Genomic DNA, 26,600 nt, shown 5'->3' on the forward strand with positions numbered 1-26,600 from the left:
CATTACTCAGAGGTCTTCCCTAGAGCCTGATGATATTGGGTTCTCCTGCAAATAATGTGCTTATTTCCCACAAATGTCAGAGTCAGACTTTGTACGTAACCTATTAACATGAAAGGCTAGAAGAAATGTCTGTCTTGCAGTGTATATCCATGTAACTTGAGGTTGGTACTCTGTTTGAAGGTGGAATGTAGAAAGTGTGGTCTGGGACAGAGTCATTCACAAAACCTTTTTTCAATATGCAGTTGACTTTTGAAAGTCATTCACTTGGGTGATGCCCTGAATTAACACATTACATAATCACAAAACTGTTACATAAATACAGACTGCCATGATATTTAGCATACTTAACGATGATTTTACCTGTGAGGGAAATACATTTTCTACAGAATTACTGAACTACTACTTAATTATTTTATGAAGAGTGACCTCTTATTGGAAACCTTTACTCACAACTGGGAGTGTTACCAGTAAATTAAAATGACTTAAGTAGCAATTGGGTAGTGATATACCTGAAAATTAAAGACTATCACTCTCCTGGAATTAACAATGATATGACATATATTAAGAATAAGGATTTTTAATACTGTTTCATAGATAGTGTTCAAACAAGCACTATCCCTTGTCTCTAAGCCTTGCAGAAGTTATTATTTGGATTAAAAAGCTTTCATTTACTAATGAAATAATGTATTTTCAGATTGATCTTAATATGTATTGTGAGTCAATTTCTTCCAATTCTGTACTTCAATAATAATTTTTATCTAAGTGAAGGCTTCTTTGGTATATATATATTAGGCTAATTTTTAAAAGAATTGGATCATCATATATTTTGGTAAGTAAAGTCTTTGTGATTGTTTGAATGGCTAGCTTTCTATACTGTTCTAAGTTATTTTCTGGTTGTCTTCACAGCTATGAAGTCTTACACTACATATTTCATGCTCCTATGGAGTGCTGTTGGAATAGCAAGGGCTGCCAAAATCATCATCGTGCCGCCAATTATGTTTGAAAGCCATTTGTACATTTTCAAGACGCTAGCATCAGCCTTGCATGAGAGAGGCCACCACACAGTGTTCCTTCTCTCAGAAGGCAGAGACATTGACCCATCTAATCACTACAGCCTCCAGCGATACCCAGGGATCTTCAACAGTACCACCTCAGATGCTTTCCTGCAGTCTAAAATGCGGAATATTTTCTCTGGGAGATTGACAGCAGTTGAATTGGTTGACATACTGGATCACTATACTAAGAATTGTGACATGATGGTTGGCAACCAAGCCCTAATCCAGGGTTTGAAAAAGGAAAAGTTTGACCTGCTACTTGTGGACCCCAATGATATGTGTGGTTTTGTGATCGCTCATCTTTTAGGAGTTAAATATGCTGTATTTTCTACTGGCCTTTGGTATCCTGCTGAAGTAGGAGCGCCTGCTCCTTTAGCTTATGTCCCAGAGTTTAACTCACTCCTCACAGACCGCATGAACTTCTTGGAGAGGATGAAAAATACTGGCGTTTACCTCATTTCCAGAATAGGGGTCAGCTTTCTGGTTCTTCCCAAATATGAGAGGATAATGCAGAAGTACAACCTGCTCCCTGCGAAGTCCATGTATGATTTGGTTCATGGGTCCAGCCTGTGGATGTTGTGTACTGACGTAGCACTGGAGTTTCCAAGACCCACCCTGCCTAACGTTGTGTACGTTGGAGGAATCCTAACAAAGCCGGCCAGCCCACTGCCAGAAGTAAGGTTTGCTGAACATCTTGGTAATTTTTTTTAAAATATAAGGGTCAGTTTTTATTCCTGAAAGAAAAAGTATTGATTAGTATCATTTTAAGAGCCCATATCTGATTAGTTTTGTTTATTTGTGGATCCTTCACCTCCCTGGAATTCATCTGCTTTGGGTGAGCATATCTATAGTAACAAGAGGCTCTTTGTCCTGTGTAAGCAGTAGATTGAATGGAAAAACATATTTAAAAAAATAACTGTGGTCTATGAGTTGAATATACTTAACTGTTTAGTTTTAGCAAGCATGATTTATTTTGCTTTCAGTTAAACTCTGTCTGTCACAAATAGTGTGCAAAACACTGTGTTGAGTGAACTTAGTAAAAATGGAGAGAATAAATGTACTTCTTTGGGAATTTATAATGACTAGATTATTTCCATCCTACAGTAGAAATGAGTATTAATTTCAAAGTAGGAAATCAAATAATTTAAATTAATAGCAAATGTAACATTTTAACAAAAGCATGCCCTAGTGCAGTTTCACTTAAAAAACAGAATTAATGGTGCTTTAGAAATACCTGCCTCCTCAAAACTGCCTTCTTTTTGTGCTAGTTGAATCATCAGCAAATTCTTTCTTCAGAAATGTTTTTTATCCTATTTTATTTTAATTAGCCACCTAGTGTATCAGGAGTCATTTATGCATATATTAAAAATGTTTTCTAAGGTTCTGGTAGCTCAGTACTTGATGCCAACTACAACAGTAGTAGAGTTTATATAATTTTATTTTCTTTCATCTCTGAAAATAGCCACCTGCACACATGGTTGATTTCCACTGTAGGCACTAAATAAAAAAAAAAAATCTGTCAGTCCCTCAATGAAGAGAAAACTCAGATTGTCTCTCATAGGTATCAACATAAAAATGATCACTGGGTAGCATTTTTTTACAGCTTAATCAGGTGACTGAAATGTAGATGTGAGGCTTTTCTGATAGACCCATTCGAGTGATACTTAAGAAATGCCTTGGTGTAGTCCATGTGACACGGATGCACTGAAATAGCTGGCTCCGTGTCCAGTGCAGTGTTAGCAGCTTGAATTGATGCAGTCACTGGAGTGTCAAGGGCACAGCTGCACTAGCTACTGTAGAGGATGACAACTGACCTTACCCTATCTCAGCCATTCATGAAGAGTCACCTTGGGATATATCACTCGCCTTCCTAAAGATAGTTAAAGTAAGAATTTAGAAGCACCTTCTCAAGGATTTAGTAAACAAAACTGACTTTACCTTGAGAAGGTCATTTCTAATGTCACAGAGATAACTTGCTCTTTCCGCAGCTTCATCATTTCCGAGGGAGACTGGTGCTCTCAGCCAGCTTTATTGGTCTTGATATCAGTACTTTGTCTACTCTGTCTCTTGGTTAGAGAAAGATGTTCTGATCCCCCTGTCTTCTTTCCGTTTTAGGACATATTTCTTGAGTTGCATGACCTTGAACAGCAAATTATAGGCATACAAGACTATTCTATGCTGACTTTTTGTGTGCTTTCTGTCTTTATTAAGATACATAATACACATGCATTTTTCTATAGTTTGAGCTTATTGGTATTGCCTTGGTTCCCTCTGTTTACCCATATCTTAACTAGTTTTAATATTGTATTTTTAAACTTAAAATAACATTATTTATTTTACAGGTATGGATATTTTGTTTACATATAGGTTGGTGCACCACATGCATTAATTACAGATCGTTGTGGTGGGGGAAATCTGTTTGGGTCCTCTAGAAAAGTGGTCAGTCCTCTTAACCACTAAGCTTCCTCTAATCCATCTTGTCTTTGTTGTTGTTTGTTTTTGTTTTTTTTTAAAACAATACTAGTGGGTTTTACTGAGCCTCACATAATGTGTTAAAATGTCTTTAGACTTGGTTGACACTGGCTTGACCTACTTTATGAGCTTATCGGTTCTTCATCCCTCATTGTGTTTTCTGTGTGATTCTAGTGAAAGTATGCTTCTAGTTTAACAGCAGTTGTTCATGTCTATTGGTAGTGTTACACATACAGTTGTACATACACGGCATGTGTTATACTGTAACGTGATCAGTAGCATTGGATTTTAAATGAAGATTAGTCTCATTTCAGTGTACCATTCTTAGTATGGATATTTTGACAAATGTCTACCTTCTTCCTTCAATTCCCTTACTCTGTTGTAATTTTATATGCTTAGAACATGTATCTTCCTACTGTGATTACTCTTGTTGATGTCTGAGAGAAGCTGCGCCATAGTGTTACAAAAGTTAATGAGTTTTTCAGGTGTTCATACAGTTCCTGGACCTGTTTCTGACACTGAAACAGGAGGGTCCTGCAGGAAGCTGGTGAGAAATGTTGTTCAGTAACAAGTACCCACTGTTCATTGCCTAGATATTTTATATTGGGAACATACTTCATTTTCCATCTGTCTGGAAATGATTTGGCAGTGAGATTTGAATTATGCAGCATGGGAAAATTTCTAAAAGGTGTTTTTAGATGCTTTCATGATGTCTGAATGTGTAGAAACTATTGTGAGTATCTGGACCCGTTCCATTCAGTAAATATTCACCTTCACAATACAGACAGCATAGCCCATTACTTGGCAGATAGATGTAAAGACTTTGAGTTCCTCATCCAAGCCCATAGTCTGTCAAGGCCTTTGTACCATAGATTGCTGGGCTATTGCTTAGTTTGTCAAAAAGAGCTATACCCTTTTAACTCAGGTTATTCATTTACACATAGGTAATTGTGTGCAAGACTGTACAGAGATAGTTGTTTCTTCAGTCTTATTTGAGATCAGCGTCTGTGAGTGCTTAGTATAAGAATCATTTGAAACCAGTTAGACTCTTAGATTTTAGAGATTCTAGGATTAATAATAAAATGCTGCATTAATATAGTGGGAAGAAATTTTTTACCCTGATAATTAAGTAATTCAAGATGTAACTTAGAAATGTGGTTAGAGAAACCATCTCTGTTGTGCCATCAATGCCCAGCTGCCCACAGTAGGATTCTAAACACTTGAATTAAGGGGAAGACGTCTGTCTGGGTTGGGTCACATCATTGCTCAGGGTTATCTACTGTTATTACAAATTAGTAGAAAATATGGATGCCAATTTTCTTTCCTTTTTTGAGATAGAATTTTTCTGTAGCTTTGGAGCCTATGGACCAGGCTCCAAAGCCTTGAACTCACAAAGATCTGGCTGTCTCTGCCTCCTGAAGCTGGAAGTAAAGGGATGTGCCACCTGGCTAAATGCCAATTTTCTACAGGCTAGTTTGCCTTTGCCTAGGTCTTTACACATATCTCTATTTAAATGGGGCCCTTCAATATTAAACAAAAATTAAATAATGGCATATACAGTGAGTATATCTTGTAGTAATTTTATTGGATGCTATGGATATGATTATTTACGGAGTCTACCCATTATTAAATAGAAATTTTCCTATGATGACTTTAGATGTTTCCTCATTGACAGAAATCCTCTAGCTCTGCCAGACTGTTGATGTCTGCCACCTTTCAGCTTCTACAATACTGAACTCTAACAGAACCTATTAGACTTTCAGTGTTAGTTTGGCAAATTGTGTTTCCTTAACATGAGTGTGGGTACTTCCACAGAGTGTCATTTTTGTAACACAAGTATCTGAACAATATTAGGCACTCAGTAGATGTTTTATGTTAGAAGAAACCAACAGAAGTAACCTTCAAAGGGCAAAATGATTCAACTGGTAGCAGTGTTGTTAGAGGTTAAAACCACTGTCTATTCCAAAATTATGTCTACATCTTATTTGGCAAAGTAACTAAAACTTCCAGACCAGTTTATTTTAGTGAACAAGAATAGGTATACTAGTGGTTTTTGACTGATAAAACCCAATTGGTGGGTGAATTGGTTATGTCATGGTTTTAAGATGGAAACGGGATTATAGCCATTGTATACCATATTTATTGAAGTGCCAGGTTATAGCCATTCTATACCATCTTGATCAAAGTGCCAATTTTCATAAGTTACTTTGTCAATATGTATAATCACTATCACTTGGTTTCTAGGATGGATTCTATTGTTGCTATAAAGCGTCTTCACACTGTTATGCTGGTATTTGGAAAACAGAAAGTTGAAGACCGTAATGTTTGAAGAGACTGAAATTTAATTCCATTTGTGCTCAGATGTTCACCACAAAATGAGAGTCAGGCAGGAAATGGTAGATTCATGCTTTTATAGTTTTTTGAGTTAGTTATAACAATTTGGCATTATTTTTTAGTAAAAAACCAGAAGAAGTCTTTTATATTCAAATCTCTAGAGAAAGTAATTCAGGAACTGTGGAGCAACCAGTGGAGCAATTCACCATTCATTTTGCAACATTGTAAGATGAAATAACTTGTCTGTTGATCCTGTAAGCATTATGAACTAACAGGATTTATTGATATGATATGAGATCCAATTATATGAATAGATTTTACTGTCTGAAATTGATATCACAGGGCTTAGCATAATTTTAAAGTCCCTTGCCCAAATATCTATCCTTAAACCATTATTGTGCCCTTGAGAATTGTGCAATGAGATATTGATAAAACATTGGCAATGTTAAGGGAAATATTTTAACTGATATTTCTACCAGAGACAGTTTTCATAATAAATTGCTGTTGGGACCATATACTTGCTGTATTTTTCACATTTCCTTATTCCAAGGCAGTTCTATTTTTAAATTAAACTTGCTTCTGTTAATGAGCTTGACACATTTATTTCTTAGTGCATTTTTTAAACAAAAATCTTATTTTTTTCATTTTACATATTAAATAACATTGTAATAGAATCTTATAATACAGTTTGAAACACCAGGAAACAGAAAAATTTTCAGGTTCAAAACATGCAAACAAATTTTTCCTAAAGTAGTTTTTCTATATGAGTCAATTTGAATTTGGCACCTGTACTCAGTGACCAGTCAATTTCTTTTTTTTTATTTCCACATATGCAATCTTTTTTATTTTTATTGAGCTCTACATTTTTCTCTGCTCCCTTCCCTGCCTCTCCCCTCCTCTTTAACCCTCTCTCGAGTTCCCCATGCTCCCAATTTACTCAGGAGAACTTGTATTTTTCCATGTAGATTAGATCTGTGTTTGTCTCTCTTAGGGTCCTCATTGTTGTCTAGGTTCTCTGGCATTGTGATTTGTGGGCTGGTTTTCTTTGCTTTATGTTTAAAAACCACCTATGAGTGAGTACAGGTGATAATTGTCTTTCTGGGTCTGGGTTACCTCACTCAAAATGATGTTTTCTTGCTCCATCCATTTGCCTGCAAAATTCAAGATGTCGTTATTTTTTTTTCCTGCTGTGTAGTACTCCATTGCGTAAATGTACATTTTCCTTATCCATTCTTCTGTCAAGGGACATTTAGGTTGTTTCCAAGTTCTGGCTATGACAAACAATGCTGCTATGAACATAGTTGAGCACATGTCCTTGAGCATCCTTTGGATATATCCCTCAATATACCTCAAGTGGGTCTTGAGGAAGGTTTTTTCCTAATTTTCTGAGAAATCACCACACTGACATCCAAAGGAGTTGTACCAGCTTGCACTCCCACCAGCAATGCAGGAGTGTTCCCTTTACCCCACATCCTCTCCAGCATAAGTTGTCATTAGTGTTTTTGATCTTGGCCATTCTTACAGTTGTAAGATGGAATCTCAGAATTGTTTTGATTTGCATTTCTCTGATGACTAAGGATGTTGAACATTTCCTTTAATGTCTTCCAGGCATTTTAGATTACTCTGTTGAGAGTTCTCTGTTTAGGTCTGCACACCATTTTTTTTATTGGCGTATTTGTTCTTTTGATAACCAATTTCTTGAGTTCTTTGTATATTTTGGAGATCAGACCTCTGCCTGATGTGGGGTTGGTGAAGATCTTTTTTCATTCTGTAGGCTGCCGCTTTGTTTTGTTGACCATGTCCATTGCTTTACAAAAGCTTTTAAGTTTCAGGAGGTCCCATTTATTAATTGTTTCTCTCAGTGTCTGTGCTGCTGAAGTTATATTTAGGAAGTGGTCTCCTGTGCCAATGCGAACGTTCAAGTGTACTTCCCCCTTTCTCTTCTATAAGGTCCAGTGTGTCTGGCTTAATGTTGAGGTCCTTGATCTATTTAAATGTGAGTTTTGTGCATGGTGATAGATATGGGTCTATTTTCATTCTTCTACAAATTGATATCCAGTTATGCCAGCACCATTTGTTGAATATGCTTTCTTTTTTTCCATTTGATATTTTTTTGCTTTTTTGTCATAAATCAGGTGTTCAAAAGTGTGTTGATTAATATCTGGGTCTTCGATTCGGTTCCATTGGTCAGTTAATTACGTGGTTAAAAGTGTACACACTAGGCACAGTACTTTGAGGAATGAAAGTGTTAAAAGAACAAGACAATTAAGCATGTCGTCCTCTTCCCAAAACGCTCTTCTAGTTTAAGGAGGACGTCTTGTTAAAGGGGCCATTGACTTTTAACTGTAGTGTCTCGTATGGTTTGTTTTTGACATGGGTACTTGAGAGAATTGTTATGTTCAGGTTCAAGAGGAGAGCCAAATGTCATTCACAGATACTATTTTGCCTTTATTTCATTCTGGCTTTTTTTTCTAAACCCTTTGGGGGCATATCTATAATATAGTAAAATAGACTTACTGAAGTACATTGGCCTGATTTTATAGTTCAATGAATATAGCAACCGCTAAATAAGTATCTCTAGAATGGAATAGCTTTGTGTGCAACTAGAGAAAGGTTCATTTCATAATAGTTGAAGATTTCATTTACATCCCTCTTTAAGAAAACTCTAGGTTCTATTTTTTCTAATTTTCCAGAAGGAATAATAGATAATGAAAATCAGCTTACAAATCTAGATTATTTTATCTCATTTTAATTACAAAATTATGATTTCATATGTGTGTGTCCATGTGTGAGCATACATGCACATGTTGTGGTATATGTGTAAAGGTAAGAGGACAGCTTGTAAGAGTTGTTTCTCCCTTTCCGCTGTGTATGTACCAGTGATTAAGCTCAGATCACCAAGGTGGGCAGCAGATGCCATTACCTACTGAGACGTCTCACTCAGGCCTAGTTTATTTATAATCAAACTGTAAATGAATCAGTAGTAAACCATTGTTTTGTCTGTTTGTCTTAGCTTACGACATGTGCAAGACAGTTTCTTTGTGACATTTACATAGGTGGTATATATATAAGAACACCCCCTCTCTTAGGCCTTAGTTACCCTCTCCCCAGCTGATTACCTCCTTCTTTTCTAATTTCTCTTTCCACTCATCTACCTTTTAAAAGCCTCATCCACTTCAGATAAGATGTGAAAGAGAACATTTGGATCACCTTATAAGCATTCTTATTTCTTTTGGAGTTTTCATTGGCAAAACCAAAACCATGTACCCATTCACTAATGAGTTCATAAAAGAGCTGGTAGTGATCAAGGAAATAGAAAAGCACTATTATAATTTGTATTTAGTGAAACTTTAATTATATATAAAAATAATTAGAAATAGCATTTGTTTATTAAAAACTAATAAACATTCCTTAGTTGACAGACTTCTGGGCTGTTTTCAATATCTAGCTATTATGAATAGAGCAGCGATGGACATGGCTGAGTAAGAATATCTGTAGGAAGATGTAGAGTCATTTGGGTATTTTGCCCAAGAGTGGTATAGGTAAATCTTGTGGTTGATTGATTTTCAGCTTTTTGAAGAACCTCCACATTAATTTCCAAGGTGGTTGTACCAGTTTGCACTCCCACTAGCACTGACTAAATTCAGCATATGCTATAGTTTGTTTTATTGATCTTGGCCGTTCTGGCTATGGTAAGAAAAAAATCTCGAAGTAGTTTTTATTTGTATTTCCCTGGTGACTAACTAAGGATGTTGAACAGTTCTTTAAGTGCTTCTCAGCCATTTGTGTTTCATCGTATGAGAAGTCTCTCTTGGTTTAGTTCAGTACACCATTTTAAATTGAATTGTCTTTATGATGTTCAGGTTTTTTTTTTATTTTAGTTCTTTGTGTACTTTAGACCCCATCAGATGTAAATTATAAAGAATCTTTCCCCCTTCTCTAGGCTCCTTTTCTGATCAAATGTTTGCGTACTTTGCTGTGCCAAAGCTTTTAAACTTTATCATATCCAATTTACTAATTGCTAGTCTTAATGCCTGTGCTACTGAGGTACTGTTCATAATGTCCTTTCCTGTGCCCATAAATGCAAGCCTGTTCTCTACATTTTCTGTGTCAGATTCGGGGTGAACTCAGACAGTGACAGCACACACAAGATCTGCACAGGCTCAAACTAGACAAAATCCCAGGACTGAGAAGGAGGAGAGGACACCAAGTCCCAACCATAACCAAAAACTTACAATAAATTCCTGCTTGGAAAGAGAAAATCAGCTTCCTCCAAAGGGTATGCCCAAATCACACCCCCAGGGCAGGCCCCATGCCCAGGAATAGTTGGTTAACTTAAAGGAGACTCCGTGTTTTTTGTATCCTATTAGTTTTGTTTTGGTATTTTTTTTGTTGTTTGTTTTGATTTTGTTTTTGAGAAGGAGAAAGAAGGACACGAAATTGGTTGGGTAGAGAGATTGAGAAGAGTAGGGGAACGAGAAAGAATATGATCAAAGTATCTTGTCAAAAATTTTTTAAATAAAAAAATAAATTTTAAATCCTCTAATTACAAATTGAAACTGCCAAGGGGAACAACAAACCAAGATGTATTTAGGAAAACATGTGTGCACCAAACTCTAGCACACGCAAATTCATAAGAAGTGTTCTACTGGACTTCAAGACAGAGTTAATTCAACTCAGTAACATTAGGTGATTTCAGTACCCAACTTTCTCCAACAAACAGGTGATCTGGTGAAAAATAAGTAGAGAAACAGAATTAAAAGGCATAATATGTCAAATGGACACAACAGGTAATTTACTGAGTATTAAACCTCAAACCAAAAAATATATATTCTACTAGCACCCATGGAAGTCCCTCTAAAACAGACCATATATTAGAGCATAAATCTCAGAAAATATAGAAAAAATTGAAATAACTCAGTGTATTCTCTCTGACAACAACTCAATACAACAAAATGAACAGTGGAAGAATTCCTAGTACATTGGTTCTCAACATGTGGGCTGTGACCCCTTTGGGGTCGCATATCAGATATCCTGCATATAAGATATTTACATTACAGTTCCTAACAGAAGCAAAATAACATTTTGAATTAAAAACAAAATAATTGTATGGTTGGGGATCACCACATGGGAAACTGTCTTAAGGGCCATAGCTTTAGCAAAGCTGAGAACCACTGCTGTAGTGGTTGCACAAACTCAAAGAGATGAAAATAAAAGAATAAAAATAACCCAAAAAACTCAGTACAGAATAGTGGATAGGCCAAAACGTAATCAAGAAAGAAATAATTTTAATTTTCACAACACAAAGGAGTGTGTAGGCATGGGTAAGTAACTCCTTGAGAGCTCACTGGGCCAGTAACCAAAAGGCTTTTGGCTGAATGAATTCCCACAACAGTAGTGTTTGTGAGTATTTCTTGAAATGTAATCTTACATAAAATTTTAGAGGAGCTGGAGAGATCCCTCAGTGGTCGAGAGCACCAGTCTCTGAGAATCCAAATGATTCCCAGGACCCACACAGTGAATGCCCCAGAACTCCAGATTGAGGGAATCCATTGTCCTCTTCTGACCCAAGGATACCTTTGCACACAGACACATGGATATACAAATAAATAAAATAAAGATCAATCTTAATAGAGAATTTAAAACCTATCAAATTGCCTGGCAGTGGTGGCGCACGCCTTTAATCCCAGCACTAGGGAGGCAGAGGCAGGCGGATCTCTGTGAGTTCGAGGCCAGCCTGGTCTACAAGAGCTAGTTCCAGGACAGGAACCAAAAAGCTACGGAGAAACCCTGTCTTGAAAAAAAAAAAAAAACCTATCAAATTATGTATGCAATTTAGTTTCTCCTTGGAGCAAAATGACTAGCTCAACAAAAACAATAAAAAAAACTATAGGAAGAAAAATAAATTGTATGTCTCATCTTTGTATCATGGAGGTTTTTTTGAATAAGATTTTGTGAAATATTCATAATTTTAATATTTAAATAAATGTTAGGATATAGGTAAATGTTTCAAGCTTTTAAAAACTTAATTTCATTTAAGTAAATTTCTGATGAGTATTTTATTTTTATTGTACATATTTAAATTTAGTTTTTAGTAAATAAAGCTTGTCTATGAAATTTTTATATTTTTAAAATAGTAATTGATGTGATATATCATTTGGATCTGTTTCTGTTATAAAAATCCTATTTTTAACAGTTGAGAGGTAGTTGTCATAACAAATAAGAAAGGTAAAGATAAAAGAATTCACTTCTCTGCTAGACTGTATATGACTTTTCATTCCCTTTCAGCTGAATTCCTCAAACCCCTACTTTCATTTTTCAAAGTAATAATGATGCTTTAATGTAAATGATATAGCTCACCCCACTAGATTTACTTTGTAATAAATTTAAATGCTTTTAAAATTAGGATCTAATGGAACTCATACTGTGACCTAGCTTATTTGTGATCTCAACAGAGTAAATTCTAAGCTGGAGTTACACTCTATTCCCCAGCAATTTTCAACAGCGCCAGAAAGTACTACATTAACTTTATTTGCATATTGTAAATATAATCTGTACTCACATTGATAACACCACTTTTTTTCAGCTGAATGGAGCCTCAAAATAGTACGAATATTTGAGTAATTTGTTATCGCTTTAAGAAGGCAGTATTAGGCACTACTGGTTACGACCAGTTGAGGCTTTACACAGCTGTACACTTAGCATTTAATCATGCAATGAATTTCTAATGAGAAAATCAGACCGGACAAAGCATGCCCAGTGAATCTGATACAATGCCATTTTTGTTTGAGAAACATAAATAAATACTCTTCGTACATTAGAGGTTTCATTAATAGGTATTTGTGCTTGGTATATAAGGTAGACAGATGCTAACATAATGTCTTCACCTGCTGATAGTAATTTATCACTTTGAACCTTTCATAGAAATCCAGGGTCTCTTTAAAACAACTCTAATCTTAGTCGTATTTCTGTCGGCATTTGATATTTACCTTCAGTATTTTAATTTTTTTCTTTCAACAGCTTCCTTTTTGTACCTGCATGCAAAGTATCTAGTGATCTCCTCCCCTCCCCTTTCTGTCACTCCTAGCCAGAGACATGTAGCCAAAAATCCCACTGTAGCAACCTTTCTCCAGTGATTTTACAGTGTCTCAGGCTGCCAGTTGCTACACTGTCCACTTCCTTTGATCAACAAACACCAATTTCTAACTCTTGAATGTAGTATGTTATAGCAAAAGAAATGGTAGCTAAATTTGTTTATTGCAATAGAGCTGAGAACAACCTAATGTATTACCTTTCTAGGAGTAGTGAATATTTCATGCTGAAATTCGAGTTGGAAGGACAGCAAGGTGTTAAGTCAAAACAGTCATACCAGCAGTGTAATTAGACAGAAGATAGTGATTCAGGGCAATTGGGTGAAGTACTCTAGATGCCCTGATGTTAGTTTTCCTGACTGGTTTTAGGTGAGATTATCCCTGCAAGGATTGGAATTTACTGGAGGAAGTAAATTCTCTGCTCATGCCGTTCACATTTGAGTCACTACAGCATGTGTGACCAGTGCGTCTAACTTTCCCTTTTAGGCTTGAGAAGCAAATAGGTCAGACACACGCAATACTGGGAAGGTAATGTCTTCAGGAAGGACTGTGTTTGGGGTTTATCTGGAACTTGGCCCTTGTAGACTAGCTGTGCTTCATTAATCGCTACTGTCTGGCCTATGTTCTATAAAGAAGAGGGGGAGTCTGAGCTCGAGATCTAGGAGTTTGATCCTCAGGTCTGCCACCAAGAGCTGCTTTTATTTTCATGAGGCTAGAACATCAACATGACCTTTCTGAGTCAAGTGTTCTTTGTAACAAAAGACATATGCTAATCTTTTCAATATTATAGGCATTAGTTGTAGATAAATTAGAATATTTATATTTACAAACTATGGAGCATTATTATAAAAATAAAAGATTACCATAATGTGCTATGGTAAGTAGCATTACTATTTAAATAAATATAAATAAATATTATGTACTCAATAAAGACAAGCTGTGTTTTCAAATATTTAGTGGAGAATAATATAGAGTTTAAGTACATTTCTCCTATGAAATCCAGAAATAAGCCTTTTTAGAAGCCTTATTTGAATTATACCTAAGAACTTGAAAGTGAATCTAAACAATATTGGAAAAGCTGGAATGAATGTTACAATATCCAGGAGCTGAAACTGCTGTCTCTGACCCACCATAGCCACTTTGAAGCCTCTTTCACATTGTTAATTTGTTTTAATAGTATGTCTTCTAAATATCTTTGTTATTTTATTTCCACACCCTTGGGAGTTTAAAATAATAACTCTATAGTAAAAGGAGACATAGGGTGGGTGGTGAAAAAAGGATAGCTTCTTTCCAGCTGAATTGTCAGAGGAGAGACACTCCTTTAGAATAACAAAACAATGTACATGATTCCAAAGGGCAAAGGGTCTTAGTCTGTTTACTACCATAGACCCAAAAGAAAAGCACTGACCACAGTGGCACAACTCATAATTATGTTCTTAATCTTAGAACTCTGGGCATTCAAGGAAGGGAACACAGCACACTTCCTATAGGGGCTTCCTCACTAATAGGTTGTAGTAGTTACTTTTCTTGTAGGCGTGGCGAAATATCCGACAAAAGCAACTTCTAGGAGGAGTTTGCTGTGACTCATAGTGTCCATCACGGTGGGAATGGCCTAGTGACGGCGGTTTGAGGCAGCTGGCCATGCTTATTCTCCTGTCAGGAAGCAGAGAGGGGAATGCTTGTACACAGCTTAATTTCTTTCTTTCTATATAGTCTGAGATCTCAGCACACGCAATGACTTCATTTTTCCCCAACTAGAGTGAATCTTCCAAGCCTGATTTGTAACCTAATGTAGAAACCTACACACAAACCACGTCAAGAGGCTTGCTTCTGTTTTATGACTCTAAATCCCATCAGATTGACAATCAAGATTAATCACCACATAGGCTTCATGGAAACTGAAGGTTCTAGATTGGGGCAATCCACACAGACTTTGCATTTAGCTGAAGAAATCCAGACTTCCTCATCAACATAGGTTCAGAGTATACATCTCCTAACTGAAAAGTTTGTGTGAAATTAGCCTTTAGGATTATAAGCTAACAATTATAGCCTTATACATTCTTTCCACTAGATTAATATTATATATCTTAAACCTCTAATGGGTTTCCTGAAATCACCTGTGTATGCATTGATGCATAATGCTTGTTTTAAATAGTAAAAACAGCCTCCAGGTATGTTTTTGATTATCATAATTAAGCCAGAAAAATAACACTTAGAAGATTTGAAATCATTCGTTTATTCAGTAACATAGGATTTAGTGAAACAGATTAGTTTCGTTCTAAAGAAGCTTAAGCCTCATGAGGAAGGCAAACACTACTAATCACATTAAGTAAAATTTGGAAGCCCTGTGACATGTTAATCATGAACAACTGGAAATAAACAGGGATCATAATGAGATTTTTCTGTGAGGGTCCCAGGATGTTCACTCTGGTACTTAGGCCATTGGCTTCTGGACCTGAGCAGTAGGCATGTATAGTAGGTTAAACAACCTCATCACAAAATGCTTGGTAGAATAGTTAGGTCTTGGAATGGAGTCATAATGACATCACCATCATCATCAACAACAACAAATCCAGCCTGAGATGTTTTATTAGAGACATTGCTATATCCTCTCTATCTTATTCTTTCTTTTTTCTTTCCATCATTTCTATATTAACTCACAGAAGTCACTGTATACAATATAGGAGGGACAGTATCTACCACAGGTAGAGAACCAATAAACCCACATTTTGTTTTGGAATAATTATAAAGCCTCACTGTCCAAAAGCAGGGTTTATATGGTTCGTTTTTCAAATGGTTATCAACTGATAAATTCATTACAAATTTATGAAGCCTTCTGTCTCAGTCCAGAATTAACTGTTTTCATAACCAAAGTTATACTTTAAGTTAGATTATATAAATCATAGATTCCAGTTCTCGGGAGTAATGAGAAAGTTATTTTATAATTTAAAATATTAGACTAAGAAAATATACCATTTTCAAAATAGAAAAATAATTTCCAGTACTTTCACATCTTAGAGGATGTTTGATAGAATTTTTTCATGCCACATTGTGCCTGACTAGCGTTGCAGTACTGCTAAGACCTGTGGTACAGAGCTGGTGAGATTACTCGGCAGGATAGGCACCGGTCTCCAGTATTACACCTGAGTTCCATTCGTGGGACCCACGTGGTCGTAAACTGACTCTAGAACGTTGCCCTCTGACCTCTACACAAGCACACAGCATGCTCCGATCTGAACACACACTACGTAAACACAGTGTACTGAGATGAGATTGTTTTAAGGACTGAGGGTTGTTTGACAGGCTCGTAAAGCAGGAGAACAACCACTGTGGTAGAATAGAAACAGATGTATTAAGGGATTGGAGTGAACTCTGAAAAGAAGAAAGGTAAAAAATGCAAAATTTTTTGACCCTGAAACATACAAAGTTGAAATTTGGTGCAATACTTAGATTAGACGTGTCCCTGTCCATCGCCTGAACTAGCTGCCCTTGTATTCTGACTGAAAGATCCATATTATAATTTTATGTCTACCTGGGCACTGAAAAGTAATACTAATCTAACTTATAACCTTAAAGTAAAATTTAAAAGTTGTAAGATAAATTTTAATGTTTTGAAGTACATGTAAACTCATTATATGATATAAATAAACATTAAGGAAGGAAGCAGCAGGGCTCCTTATTGTCACATAGTAGAAGTGGGGAGATGGTTCAGTCAGTAAACTCCTTGATGCTGGAGTATGAACATCTAAAGTTGGATCCATCCAAGTTTTTTTAAAAAAAAAATCCATAGCAGTGCATATTTGCAATCTCCGTGCTGGGAGGCAGAGACAGGAGATGCTAGTGTAGGCAAGTGGTGAACATCATTTAAGTGAGTCATCCTGTTTCAAAAAGAAAAGATGAACTGAGAAAGACACCTGTCATCGATCCCTGGCCTCCGCGTATCACATACGCACACAGGATCAGTACAGAATTCTCTCTCTCACACACACACACCAACACACACATGCACATACTATGTGCACACGCATGCATGCAGGCTTGCACTCATGCATGCACACAAGACCGCCTTTCTCGGAATACAAGAACAAAACTTTATTTATAAACAATTAGTTGCACTCTATTTCTCTACGACTTATGCCTTAAGATCCATGAAAATAATATATGCCTTTTGAAATGAATATTTTCTTTATCATACACCAACAGAAAGCCAAGCAGTAATCTTACAAAATAAATAGCTCTGACAGAAGTTACAAGCAAATTGAAGTTCTGCCTATTGAAATGATCAGTGCCGAGTTTACTCAGCTGTCTGTGCAGGGTAGGTGATTCACCAACATGCTGCTGCCTTGTTACGTGAAAATAAAGGAAGCAAAGTATCTACAGATCAAAACGGTGATTTGAAAATAGTACAGTAGCCTCATCCTGAGAAGAAAGCCTCAGTGAAGGTCTACGCCCTGATTGTACTCTCTCTATATATACATCTAGCTGTAAGGTAGATAACAGCTGATTTAAGTGCCTAATGTAGTTTGGCCATGACATTGCCTAAAGTGATTATAACTCACTCTGTTTTGTTATGTAAAAAACCATAGCAGTACATAGTTGCAATCTCCGTGCTGGGAGGCAGAGGCAGGTGGATCTCTGTGAGTTCGAGGCCAGCCTGGTCTACAAGAGCTAGTTCTAGGACAGGAACCAAAAGCTATGGAGAAACCCTGCCTCGAAAAAAATCAAAAAAAGAAAAATAGTACCATAAGGTAGACTGTTGCTTTAAAGGATGGGAATAAAATGCTTTTTTGTGCTGGTTATTTCAATTATATTTTATTTTGTATGTTTGGTTACAATCAAAGATTATAAATTGCCAGGGCAGGACTCTGTTAGTAAGGGTCATAGTTTTTCTGATTTGTTTATATTAAATAATGAAAATGATGTTTGTATACAAAATGATGACAATGGCTTTGATCTACAGTTAGGCCTTCATAGTCAGGAAGACAGAAATCAATTATTAAAATATTATTCGAAATCTAATATTCTATTATTCTAATAGTCTATATACATTATTAATCTAATAAATAATCTATTATTCTTGTATAGCCAGGGATAGTACACATGAATCACTTTAATTGTATTTGGAGAAATAGGCAGGAATATCCTTGAAAAGCAGCATTAAACCCTGCAATTTCAAGAAATTGTGAGGGTTTTTTTTTTTGCCTTTCTTTTGGTGCTAATTAAGAGGGAGTTTATGAGGATTAGAGAAAAATGTTATACCACATGTGAGACTAATAATATTGAGGGGCTTTTAGGTAATATTGTTTTAAAGTAAGGTTCTCTTTCATAAACACCAGTATTCTCCTATGTATTGCTGAGCTCTGTTCACATCCATAACATGTGACCAGCAAATGCCTATTAAGAATGCATGTGTAATTTTTGCCAGTTTCTCAGAGAAACATCACAAGTGTTTATTAAGTTATTCCTGAGAGCTAGAGCTCTTAAGGGTTTGAGTGACAGAAGAGATAATAATACATTTCCTCCATAGAATTCTTGAAAAGAGAATTGTGTGTAAACATACATGAATACAGAGATAACGTTTTGTCATATTTAATATGCATAATAATAAATATTGCATGAGATTCACAGTGGATCTCTAAGAGACAATTAGCTCAGCGATGCTTCTGGCAAATGCACTTAGATTTTACTGTTTTACAAAATTTACAAGTAAGGACCTAGAATATCGTTCGTGTGGCCTATTGTTCCTTTGCAGTCTATTATGATCATTTCCATTGCCAGGCTTTAAGGTTTCCTTAGTACTTTTGGAAAGGCAAAGAAACATCTAATATGATGCTTTACAGAGAGTTGTACACTACCCAGACTCTGGCACATAACTGTAATCCTGTCTCTCAGAGGCTGAGGCAGGAAGGCTGAATCTAAGACTAGTTTGAGCAGCAGAGTAAGTTTAAGACCATTCTGTGCTCAATAGTAAGACATTATCTAATAATTAAAGGTAAAAGAAAATAAAGAATCCTATGAAGTTTATTAATGACATAGAACAAAACTACCTGTTAGTGAAAAAAATTCATTTATTTAATTTTTTACTGGTAATAAAAAGTATAAGTAAAAAGATAACACATAAACTATGGGAAATTTGCTAGGAAAAGGGTAGCTCCTTATTTAATTGCACTGAATGAATATATACATTATTTGTATTGTGCAAAACAAGACAATACTCCAGCTTCAATTGTTTGTGAATTAAAAAAAAATACAGTGCACAGAAGAACTGATGATCTTTGCTGAAAGAGCACCTAGGAAATCCTTGTGACTTAGTCATCAAAATAGAGTCTCAGAAGTCATACTTATCCCTAAGGGTCCATGGGAGAGTTACACCTTACAGAAAATGATATAAGTTATTCTTTTTGCTTCTAGTTTTGTGGGTTTTTTTAATTTTTTTGTTTTGTTTTGGCTCTAAAGGTGGTAGAGAGCTAGCACCATCCCGGGTGCTTTCAAGGAAAGCCATTTCATTAAGTCAGATATTCTTGATAGGCATTAGCCTTAATTCTCCTCCAAAACCCTGGGGTGAGGAAATATCACAGCAGGGTTCCTATTCAGACTTGACTTCCATCATACCACGACATGGGGAATGCCCAGAAAGTAAGTGTGTGTGTGTGTGTGTGTGTGTGTGTGTGTGTATTTGTTCCAAGTGCATTTAAACAAAGTGCTGCTTAGATACTTTCCTGTTATGTTGTAATTCGGAGCGGCGGGGCTGCGTCCCCAGCACCCCGGCTGCCTGGCTAGCTTAAGCCCGAAATAACAACACACACACTGTATTCATTTAAACACTGCTTGGCCCATTTCTATCTAGCCTCTTCTAGGCTAATTCTCACATATTAATTTAGCCCATTTCTAATCATCTGTGTAGCGCCCCTAGGTGCGCTTACCGGGAAGATTCTAGCCTATGTCCATCCTGGGTCGGAGTTTCATCGTGTGTGACTGCCCGGGAGCGGGGAGCATGGAGTCTCTCTGAGGCGTCTGCCCCCGAGAGGAAAGCTGTCGAGTCTGAGCTCACTTCCTCTTCCTCCCAGCATTCTGTTCTGTTTATTCCTCCCACCTATGTTTTAACCTATGAGGCCAAGCAGTTTCTTTATTACTTAACCAATGACCTTCCTCCATCACTGTTACCCAGTTGTTTGGGAAGTTCACAGGCCAACTTGTCACAATTGTAACGTGGGAATGTAGGTTTGCCACCATTGTGCACAGCCATTGCAAACCATCCAGAGTTTGAGATACAGCAGAACTCTTTGTAGCTTAGGAGCTTGACTATAAATTTAAGGAAAAGAAACATCTCTGTCAATAGGATTTATTCTGATCTCTTAATACACAACTAGAAACAGGTAGTGTCAATGATCATCCTTTTTATAATCATGTTGGTAGCTGTAAGACATTTCATAAAATATATCAGTTGTAATACATGAGATCTTTCAGGGGAGTGTAATCTGAGGTATAAAGTTTCTGTCAACTGTTTCTTCACAAAGACCTTTAGTAATCGCTTCTGAATTTATTTTCCTTTCTTTTTATGCTTACTTGTTTATGAGTAATTATTTATTTATAGTAGCTAGAGTCCCCTAACATTTATATACCTATTAAGAGCAGTTAAGACATGTTGGCTTGTTTAAGATTCGTAAGTTCTCTATCAGGCAAGAACTGCTATGGCTTCATTTTGCAGATGAGGAACATTAGGCTCAAGGAATCCAAGTAACTCTCCCAAAGTGATGGTAGACAGGACTTCAAACTCACGCTGTGGAGTCTCAAACACTACTCTCTATTCTCTCTCACTCTCTCGTCGTTCTTATTATATCTTTATTAATGATTTCCCACTTCCCTTGTCTTCCTCCAAGCCCTCCAATAACCATGTCCTTTCTCTCTTCCAAATTCATGTCCTCTTTTAATTTTGTTGTTACTATATGTATGTGTACTGCTTCTAAATATATAAATACAACCTACTCAGTTTTTATAATATTGCTTGTCTGTATATATTTTCTGGGGTGAGAATTTGTTATTGGATAACCTGGTGGTGTCCTGTTCTCTGGGAAAGATTGTTCCTACTATGTTCCTTTGTTCTTGTATGCTAATCCACTGACCACAGAGAACATTTTATGATTCTTAACAGATTGTCTTATGTATAAGGTAGTGATTTTTTTTAATTTTTAAATTTTATTTTGTGTCTGAGTATTTTGCCTCTTGAATGTATGTGAACCAAGTGCAAGTCTGGTGTCAGGTCAGAAGAGGGAGTCAGATATCCTGGAATAGAAGACAACATTTATCATATATATGCTGGAAACCAAACTTGGACACTGTGCAGGAGCAATAAATGATATTAACTGTTGAAGCATCTCAAAGGGTTCTCTAAATAAGATAGTTAAGTCTTGCTTGCCTCTAGGGCGGTTTTCTCATTCCCAGAAGAATCTGTAGCATCAACTTAATGCCATCCTCCCCTCCCTCCCTCCCTCCCTCCCTCCCTCCCTCCCTCCCTTTTCCCTTCTTCCCTGCCTCCCTTCATGCTTTTTCTTTCTTTTTCCTTTTTGTTTCTTTCTATTTTTGTTTGTTTGGTTAGTTGATTTTGGTTTTTTTTTTTGGGGGGGGGGCGGTTTGAGACAAGATTTCTCTTTTTAGCCCTTGTTGACCTGTGACTCACTTTGTAGACCAGGCTTGCCTCTAACTCAGAGGTTCATCTTCCTCTTCCTCCCAAGTGCTGGGATTAAAGGCTTGTGCCACCTTTCTTTTAGGGGCCTTTGCTGAGTGGTCTAAGATTTTTCTTGAGTCCCTTTATTCTTCATTACATGGGATGGAGTGTCATTGCTACATATTTGAAGCTACTCTGAGCAGATCAAAGTGATAACATAAATACACAAGGAAGATGATGTGTGTCTTTCCTGTGACGAGGAAGTAGTATCTAAATGGTTTACATATGCTATTTTATAGCAAGAATCTATACAAAATAGTCTGTTCTTCCTCTTCTTTCTCATTTTCGCCTTCCTAGCTAAGTCAGATCCAGATTCATAATGATTGCTATTTAGACTTACTGTAGCAGTTAAAGGGAAAGACATTACTTTTTAAATGTTACCATTTTGGCACAAAAATGAGTTTTACTTACTTAAAATTTTGTTCAATTTTTCATGATCTTAAATACTTAGAAGGAACAATTTTTTTTTTAACTCCAGTGATAGTGTAGAAGGTAAAATAATATCTGTGGACTAAAGTGAGAAGAAAACGAAACAAACAAACAAAATCAAAAAAGCAAAGAGGAATACAGCCAGGAAATAGAAAAGGCAGGTAAATATATCGATAGGAAGTGGTGCTTACTCCCTGCAGCGCTGTCTGAGAGTTCTCCCTGTGTAGCATTGTTTGCTCCTCAACATTGCCAATAGGTAGGGAACATGTGCTCCTGAAAGTAAGTCATGAATTTCTTGTTACTGGGTGAATTTGAAAGGCCTATGAATTGGTTCAGTTTTTGTAACTTTATTCTAACAAGAACCTTTAATAGCATTTGCATTGTAGAGTTTATGGCCACATTGGCATTTTAGAATAAAGGCCATTGGGCAGGAATTTAAGAGATGTACATCTTTTTCTAATGGGCTCCTGTTAATTCATGACTTGCTTTGATTTCTTTAGTACTAATGTGGATAATTTTAGCTTTTTTTTCAATTAATGGGATGATGCTAGATTATCATGCACAACTTCTGGTCCAATTTTTTGCTGCAAGTTATCAATATAATATAAAGGTAGTCAATTTTAAAGCAATCCAAATGATCCAGAAATTAATATTAATAATTTGTATTCAGTATACACCACAGAATAATGAATTTGCTCAGCTGGGTAGGTCTAAGAAAACCATGCATTATTTACCATTTTTCATGTTCACGCCATACACAGACAGTCCTGAAATTAAGAAGCTATATAAAATCAAAGTATATTTGTGTCATATCAAGTGCTTTCTGAATCCCAGCGTGATGCAGAAGGTGGCAGTGCCAATAAGTGAGTAGGGAGTTGACTACATCCTCTTTCCTTTCCCTAGAGGGCTGCTTTCATCTGCAGGATCTAAATAGCTGTGATTATCCCTCCATTGGAAACCTCACTTTTGCTTTTACTCGTTGGAATGAGCATTAATTAACCATGTTAGTGTAAATTAAATTAGCTCCAGCTTTCTAGAAAACAGGGCCCTATTCTGGGCTTCAGTGTTTCCAGCTAAAAGTTGGGATGCTAAAGAAGTAGAAGAAATGAACATTGCTAGACAACTAGGTTCCTTTTCCCACAGTGATACATGCCTCTGTGTTTTATATAAAATAAAACTTACATTGTTATAACCTGTTTTATGATTAAAATGACTATTCTCAGAATGGCCTTATAATAATTTATGTTCCATGGGACGCATTGTTTTTTTATCTCCACTTTGAAAACTGATTTATATGCAGTTATTTAAATTCAGTGAACAGTGATTTATTCAGTGAGTAATGGTTTAAAATTGTGAACTATTCATTTTAAGCAGTAGTGTTTTGGACCAGTGGGTTTTTAAGCCACACTTGATTGGTATGCAGTGGTTTTCCCAAAATGAGTTCATAGTAGAGGTTCTGCCCTCAGGACCTGAGGTTTTGGCATCATTGATTCCCTCTGCCCAGGGGACCAAAGGATTTACAGTGACTACCCCCTGTGGTTACACTTACTGCTTTTGGAATTGTGTTATGCCTAAATGGCCTAAAATCTCACCTGCATAGTGTCCTCTGGAACCATTGTACTCTACGTGGGAATATTCTACATCCAAATCTTCCTTTTATATGAGATGTGTTTTAAAAGTTTGCATTGACTACCTCTTATAAATATATGATGTAACGTTTTACATTAAAATATATGCAAGAGTGGAATACACTGGGAGACTTGACTGCAGCTAGAAAAAGAGCGCAGTATACGTGAGCCTTGGATGAACCATCAAAATTTTGTTTTCTCATAAAATAAAAAGAATGCATTGATATTGAGAACTTAAAAATAGGGCAAAGATTAATGATTGATTAGAATTATTTGGTCTTAGTCTATAAGAAGAGCAAATTAATTCACATTTTAGTGCTATAGAGGTAGCTGTGCAGTATTGTCCTTGCCAGCTGTTTCTCTAGGATACCCAGAATTGCTGGTTTGGGTTACAATGATGTTGGATTAACTAGAGTTCATTCTTCATTTACGTAGTCACTATTCAATCCAGATAGAATTCTTTCCTTAACCTGATTGTCCTGTTATTTTGCCAATAGAGTAAATTTTACTATTTTCTTTATGTAAGGTTATAGATGAAAGAGTATACAGTCTGGCAGGCTGTTTTAGTGTTTTTCTGCCTGTTTCTGTCTGAGGCACAAATGCTGTCCCTAAAATGATCACCCTTAGATCAGTGTACCCACTACCCATACCGTTTTGGGTCACTAACTTTATTGTATAAAAGTACTTATCCAATGAGGAGTAAGAGGGAGAAGGCTATGTATTGCATAATCGCTCATGCCAAATAAGTGGACGAAAGACTTCTTCAGGCTTCTTCAGTTTATACACTGTTCAGATGAGGCAAAACAGTGCAGCTGATTGAGATATCCACGATGGAGTCATGGATATGTGGTCTTTGTGCAGCAGAAGATGCACCATTCCAAAAACATTTGAGAGCAACTGACGTAAGTTGTCATCATCAGCCAGGAAAGATATATTTGAGTGGTTTACTTTGGAAATTTTAATTTAGACCAGTTTTAAACAATTTATCCTCTTTCTGTTTTGCCCTATCCTGGTTTATAATTTAGAAATACCGAATAGCAATATCATAATATTAGAAAAAGAGTTTCTAATATTTATGATTAAATTATTATCTAGTGCTTTTTTACAATTTTATTTAATTTAACTCTAAATGTGTTTCTAATGAGTTCTGGAAATATTTAGCCTACAACCTAAAATTATCGTCCAATTATTTCTCTGGCAGTGCCACTCTGAAATCAGGGAAAATTAAGATATACTACCAGATATTTAATGTAAATAATGACCATGCTAAAATTTAAAATGTATTATTTCCAGGGAATCCATTTGGTCAGAATACAAGTAATACAGCAAAGGCAGTGTTAATTCACTATTAGTATAGGCCAGAAATCTGAGCTGGACTTTGAACTCCCTGGCAGGAAACTATGTCGTGCTCTTTTATATTCCTGGCGTGTAGTCCCTAGCACATAAAAGGTGGCCAATAAAAGTTTGTTTAACTGCGATTGCATGATTGATGAAATGACTGTGCCTCCTGATACAGTAAATGCACTCTGTCCTTTCCCTTTGGACCATAAGCCATTCACCTGTCCTTTTATTTTTGGCACCATATTTTTGTCATTTATCCTGACAGGAGATTAAGGAGTATTTTATTTCAGGCTGCAAGCTGTACTCTGCACTCATTCAGGAAGAAAGGTGCCTCATCTGCATCTTGGTCTCTTCCCTCTTGTCACATGCTCATTTCAAATCAGTTTCCAGATCTCTTGTCTTCTCACATCTCTCGAATATTTGCTTACTTCTATAACATAAGAAAGATTACATGTCATTTTGAGAGAGTTTTTTCTTTTCTGGTCAGTTTCCTCTTTGTGTGGTATCTGCTCTTTCCCTTATCTTGTGGTTGCTTTGCATGGCACCCGAGCACCTTACTGTGCTCGTATATCCTTGGGATGTCTAAAATGCTTGTGTGCAGTTTGTTGAAGGTCTGAAGAACCTTGAAAATTTAACTCTCTTCAAAGGGTTTCAAATTTTGCTTACTTCCATTGTAACTGCACTGGTAAAAATTAAAGGCCTGGTGGAAAGGAAAAAAGATGCCTCGGCGTCTCAGTGGGCACGGATGTGTCTTCCAGGGCTGTTTTGTTCTCTCAGATGTTCAGTGTTAGACTCAGCCCTCACCTTGACATTGGTCTCTCTACTGCATCTTTAGCTTAGTTGTGGCTGACTCCTGGATGAACTTGGAAAGCATCTGAATTTTCTACAAAACATGATGACTTGATTTGATACTGCATGAAAAAAATTGTACTATGTTTCCTTTATATATTATAACTAACTTAGTTCTGAGGAATGTAGAATATGGTAACAAAGTGTAAAAGAAAATAACGACTGTCCTGTCTTCCCATTTTTTGGGATGCCTGTGTTTTGAACTGGAGTTACAGATAGTTGTGAACTGCCATGTCGGTGCTGGGAATGGAACCCAGGTCCTCTGGATGAGCAGTCAATGTTCTTAACTGCTGAGCCATCTCTCCAGTCCCTGGATGCATGTATTTTCATCCTATTATAATGTATGTCTTCCTTATTAGTCATCTTAGCTAGGAGAAAGAACAGACCTGCTTTTAACGGACAGAGTATCTTTTTAAAAGCTGTAATCTCAATGTCCTGTGACGTAGGCCTGCACTTGTGGGGGTGAGGAAGTCAGACTTCCAGTGACTTGACTAACATCACACAAGTGGGGGAACAGGACTTTGAGGAAAACTTTTCCTAATCATGAATACAGTGTCGGGTACATGTTCATTTTGAGTAGTAATTTTATTTTATTTTATTTTTTTGTTTTTTACTTTCTGCTTTATTTATTTATTTATTTTTAATTTTTTAAATTTATTTATTTATTAAGGATTTC

At 36.4% G+C, this 26,600-nt stretch overlaps 1 protein-coding gene across 2 annotated transcripts in view; it reads left to right on the forward strand.

Moving 5' to 3' along the window:
* Ugt8 (UDP glycosyltransferase 8) overlaps nt 1-26,600 on the forward strand; it is a 65,045-nt gene that overhangs the window by 21,394 nt on the left and 17,051 nt on the right. For both annotated transcript variants that reach the window (XM_041660600.1, XM_041660608.1), the window contains exon 2: nt 907-1,730. In XM_041660600.1, the coding sequence (XP_041516534.1) occupies nt 909-1,730 (822 nt within the window). In that variant the 5' untranslated portion in view covers nt 907-908. The remainder of the gene's footprint in view (nt 1-906; nt 1,731-26,600) is intronic.

The sequence above is a fragment of the Microtus oregoni genome, unplaced genomic scaffold (genome assembly GCF_018167655.1).
Source record: "Microtus oregoni isolate MIOR12 unplaced genomic scaffold, Mior012 000000F_ref0000247, whole genome shotgun sequence".
NCBI classification, from domain to species: Eukaryota; Metazoa; Chordata; class Mammalia; order Rodentia; family Cricetidae; genus Microtus; species Microtus oregoni.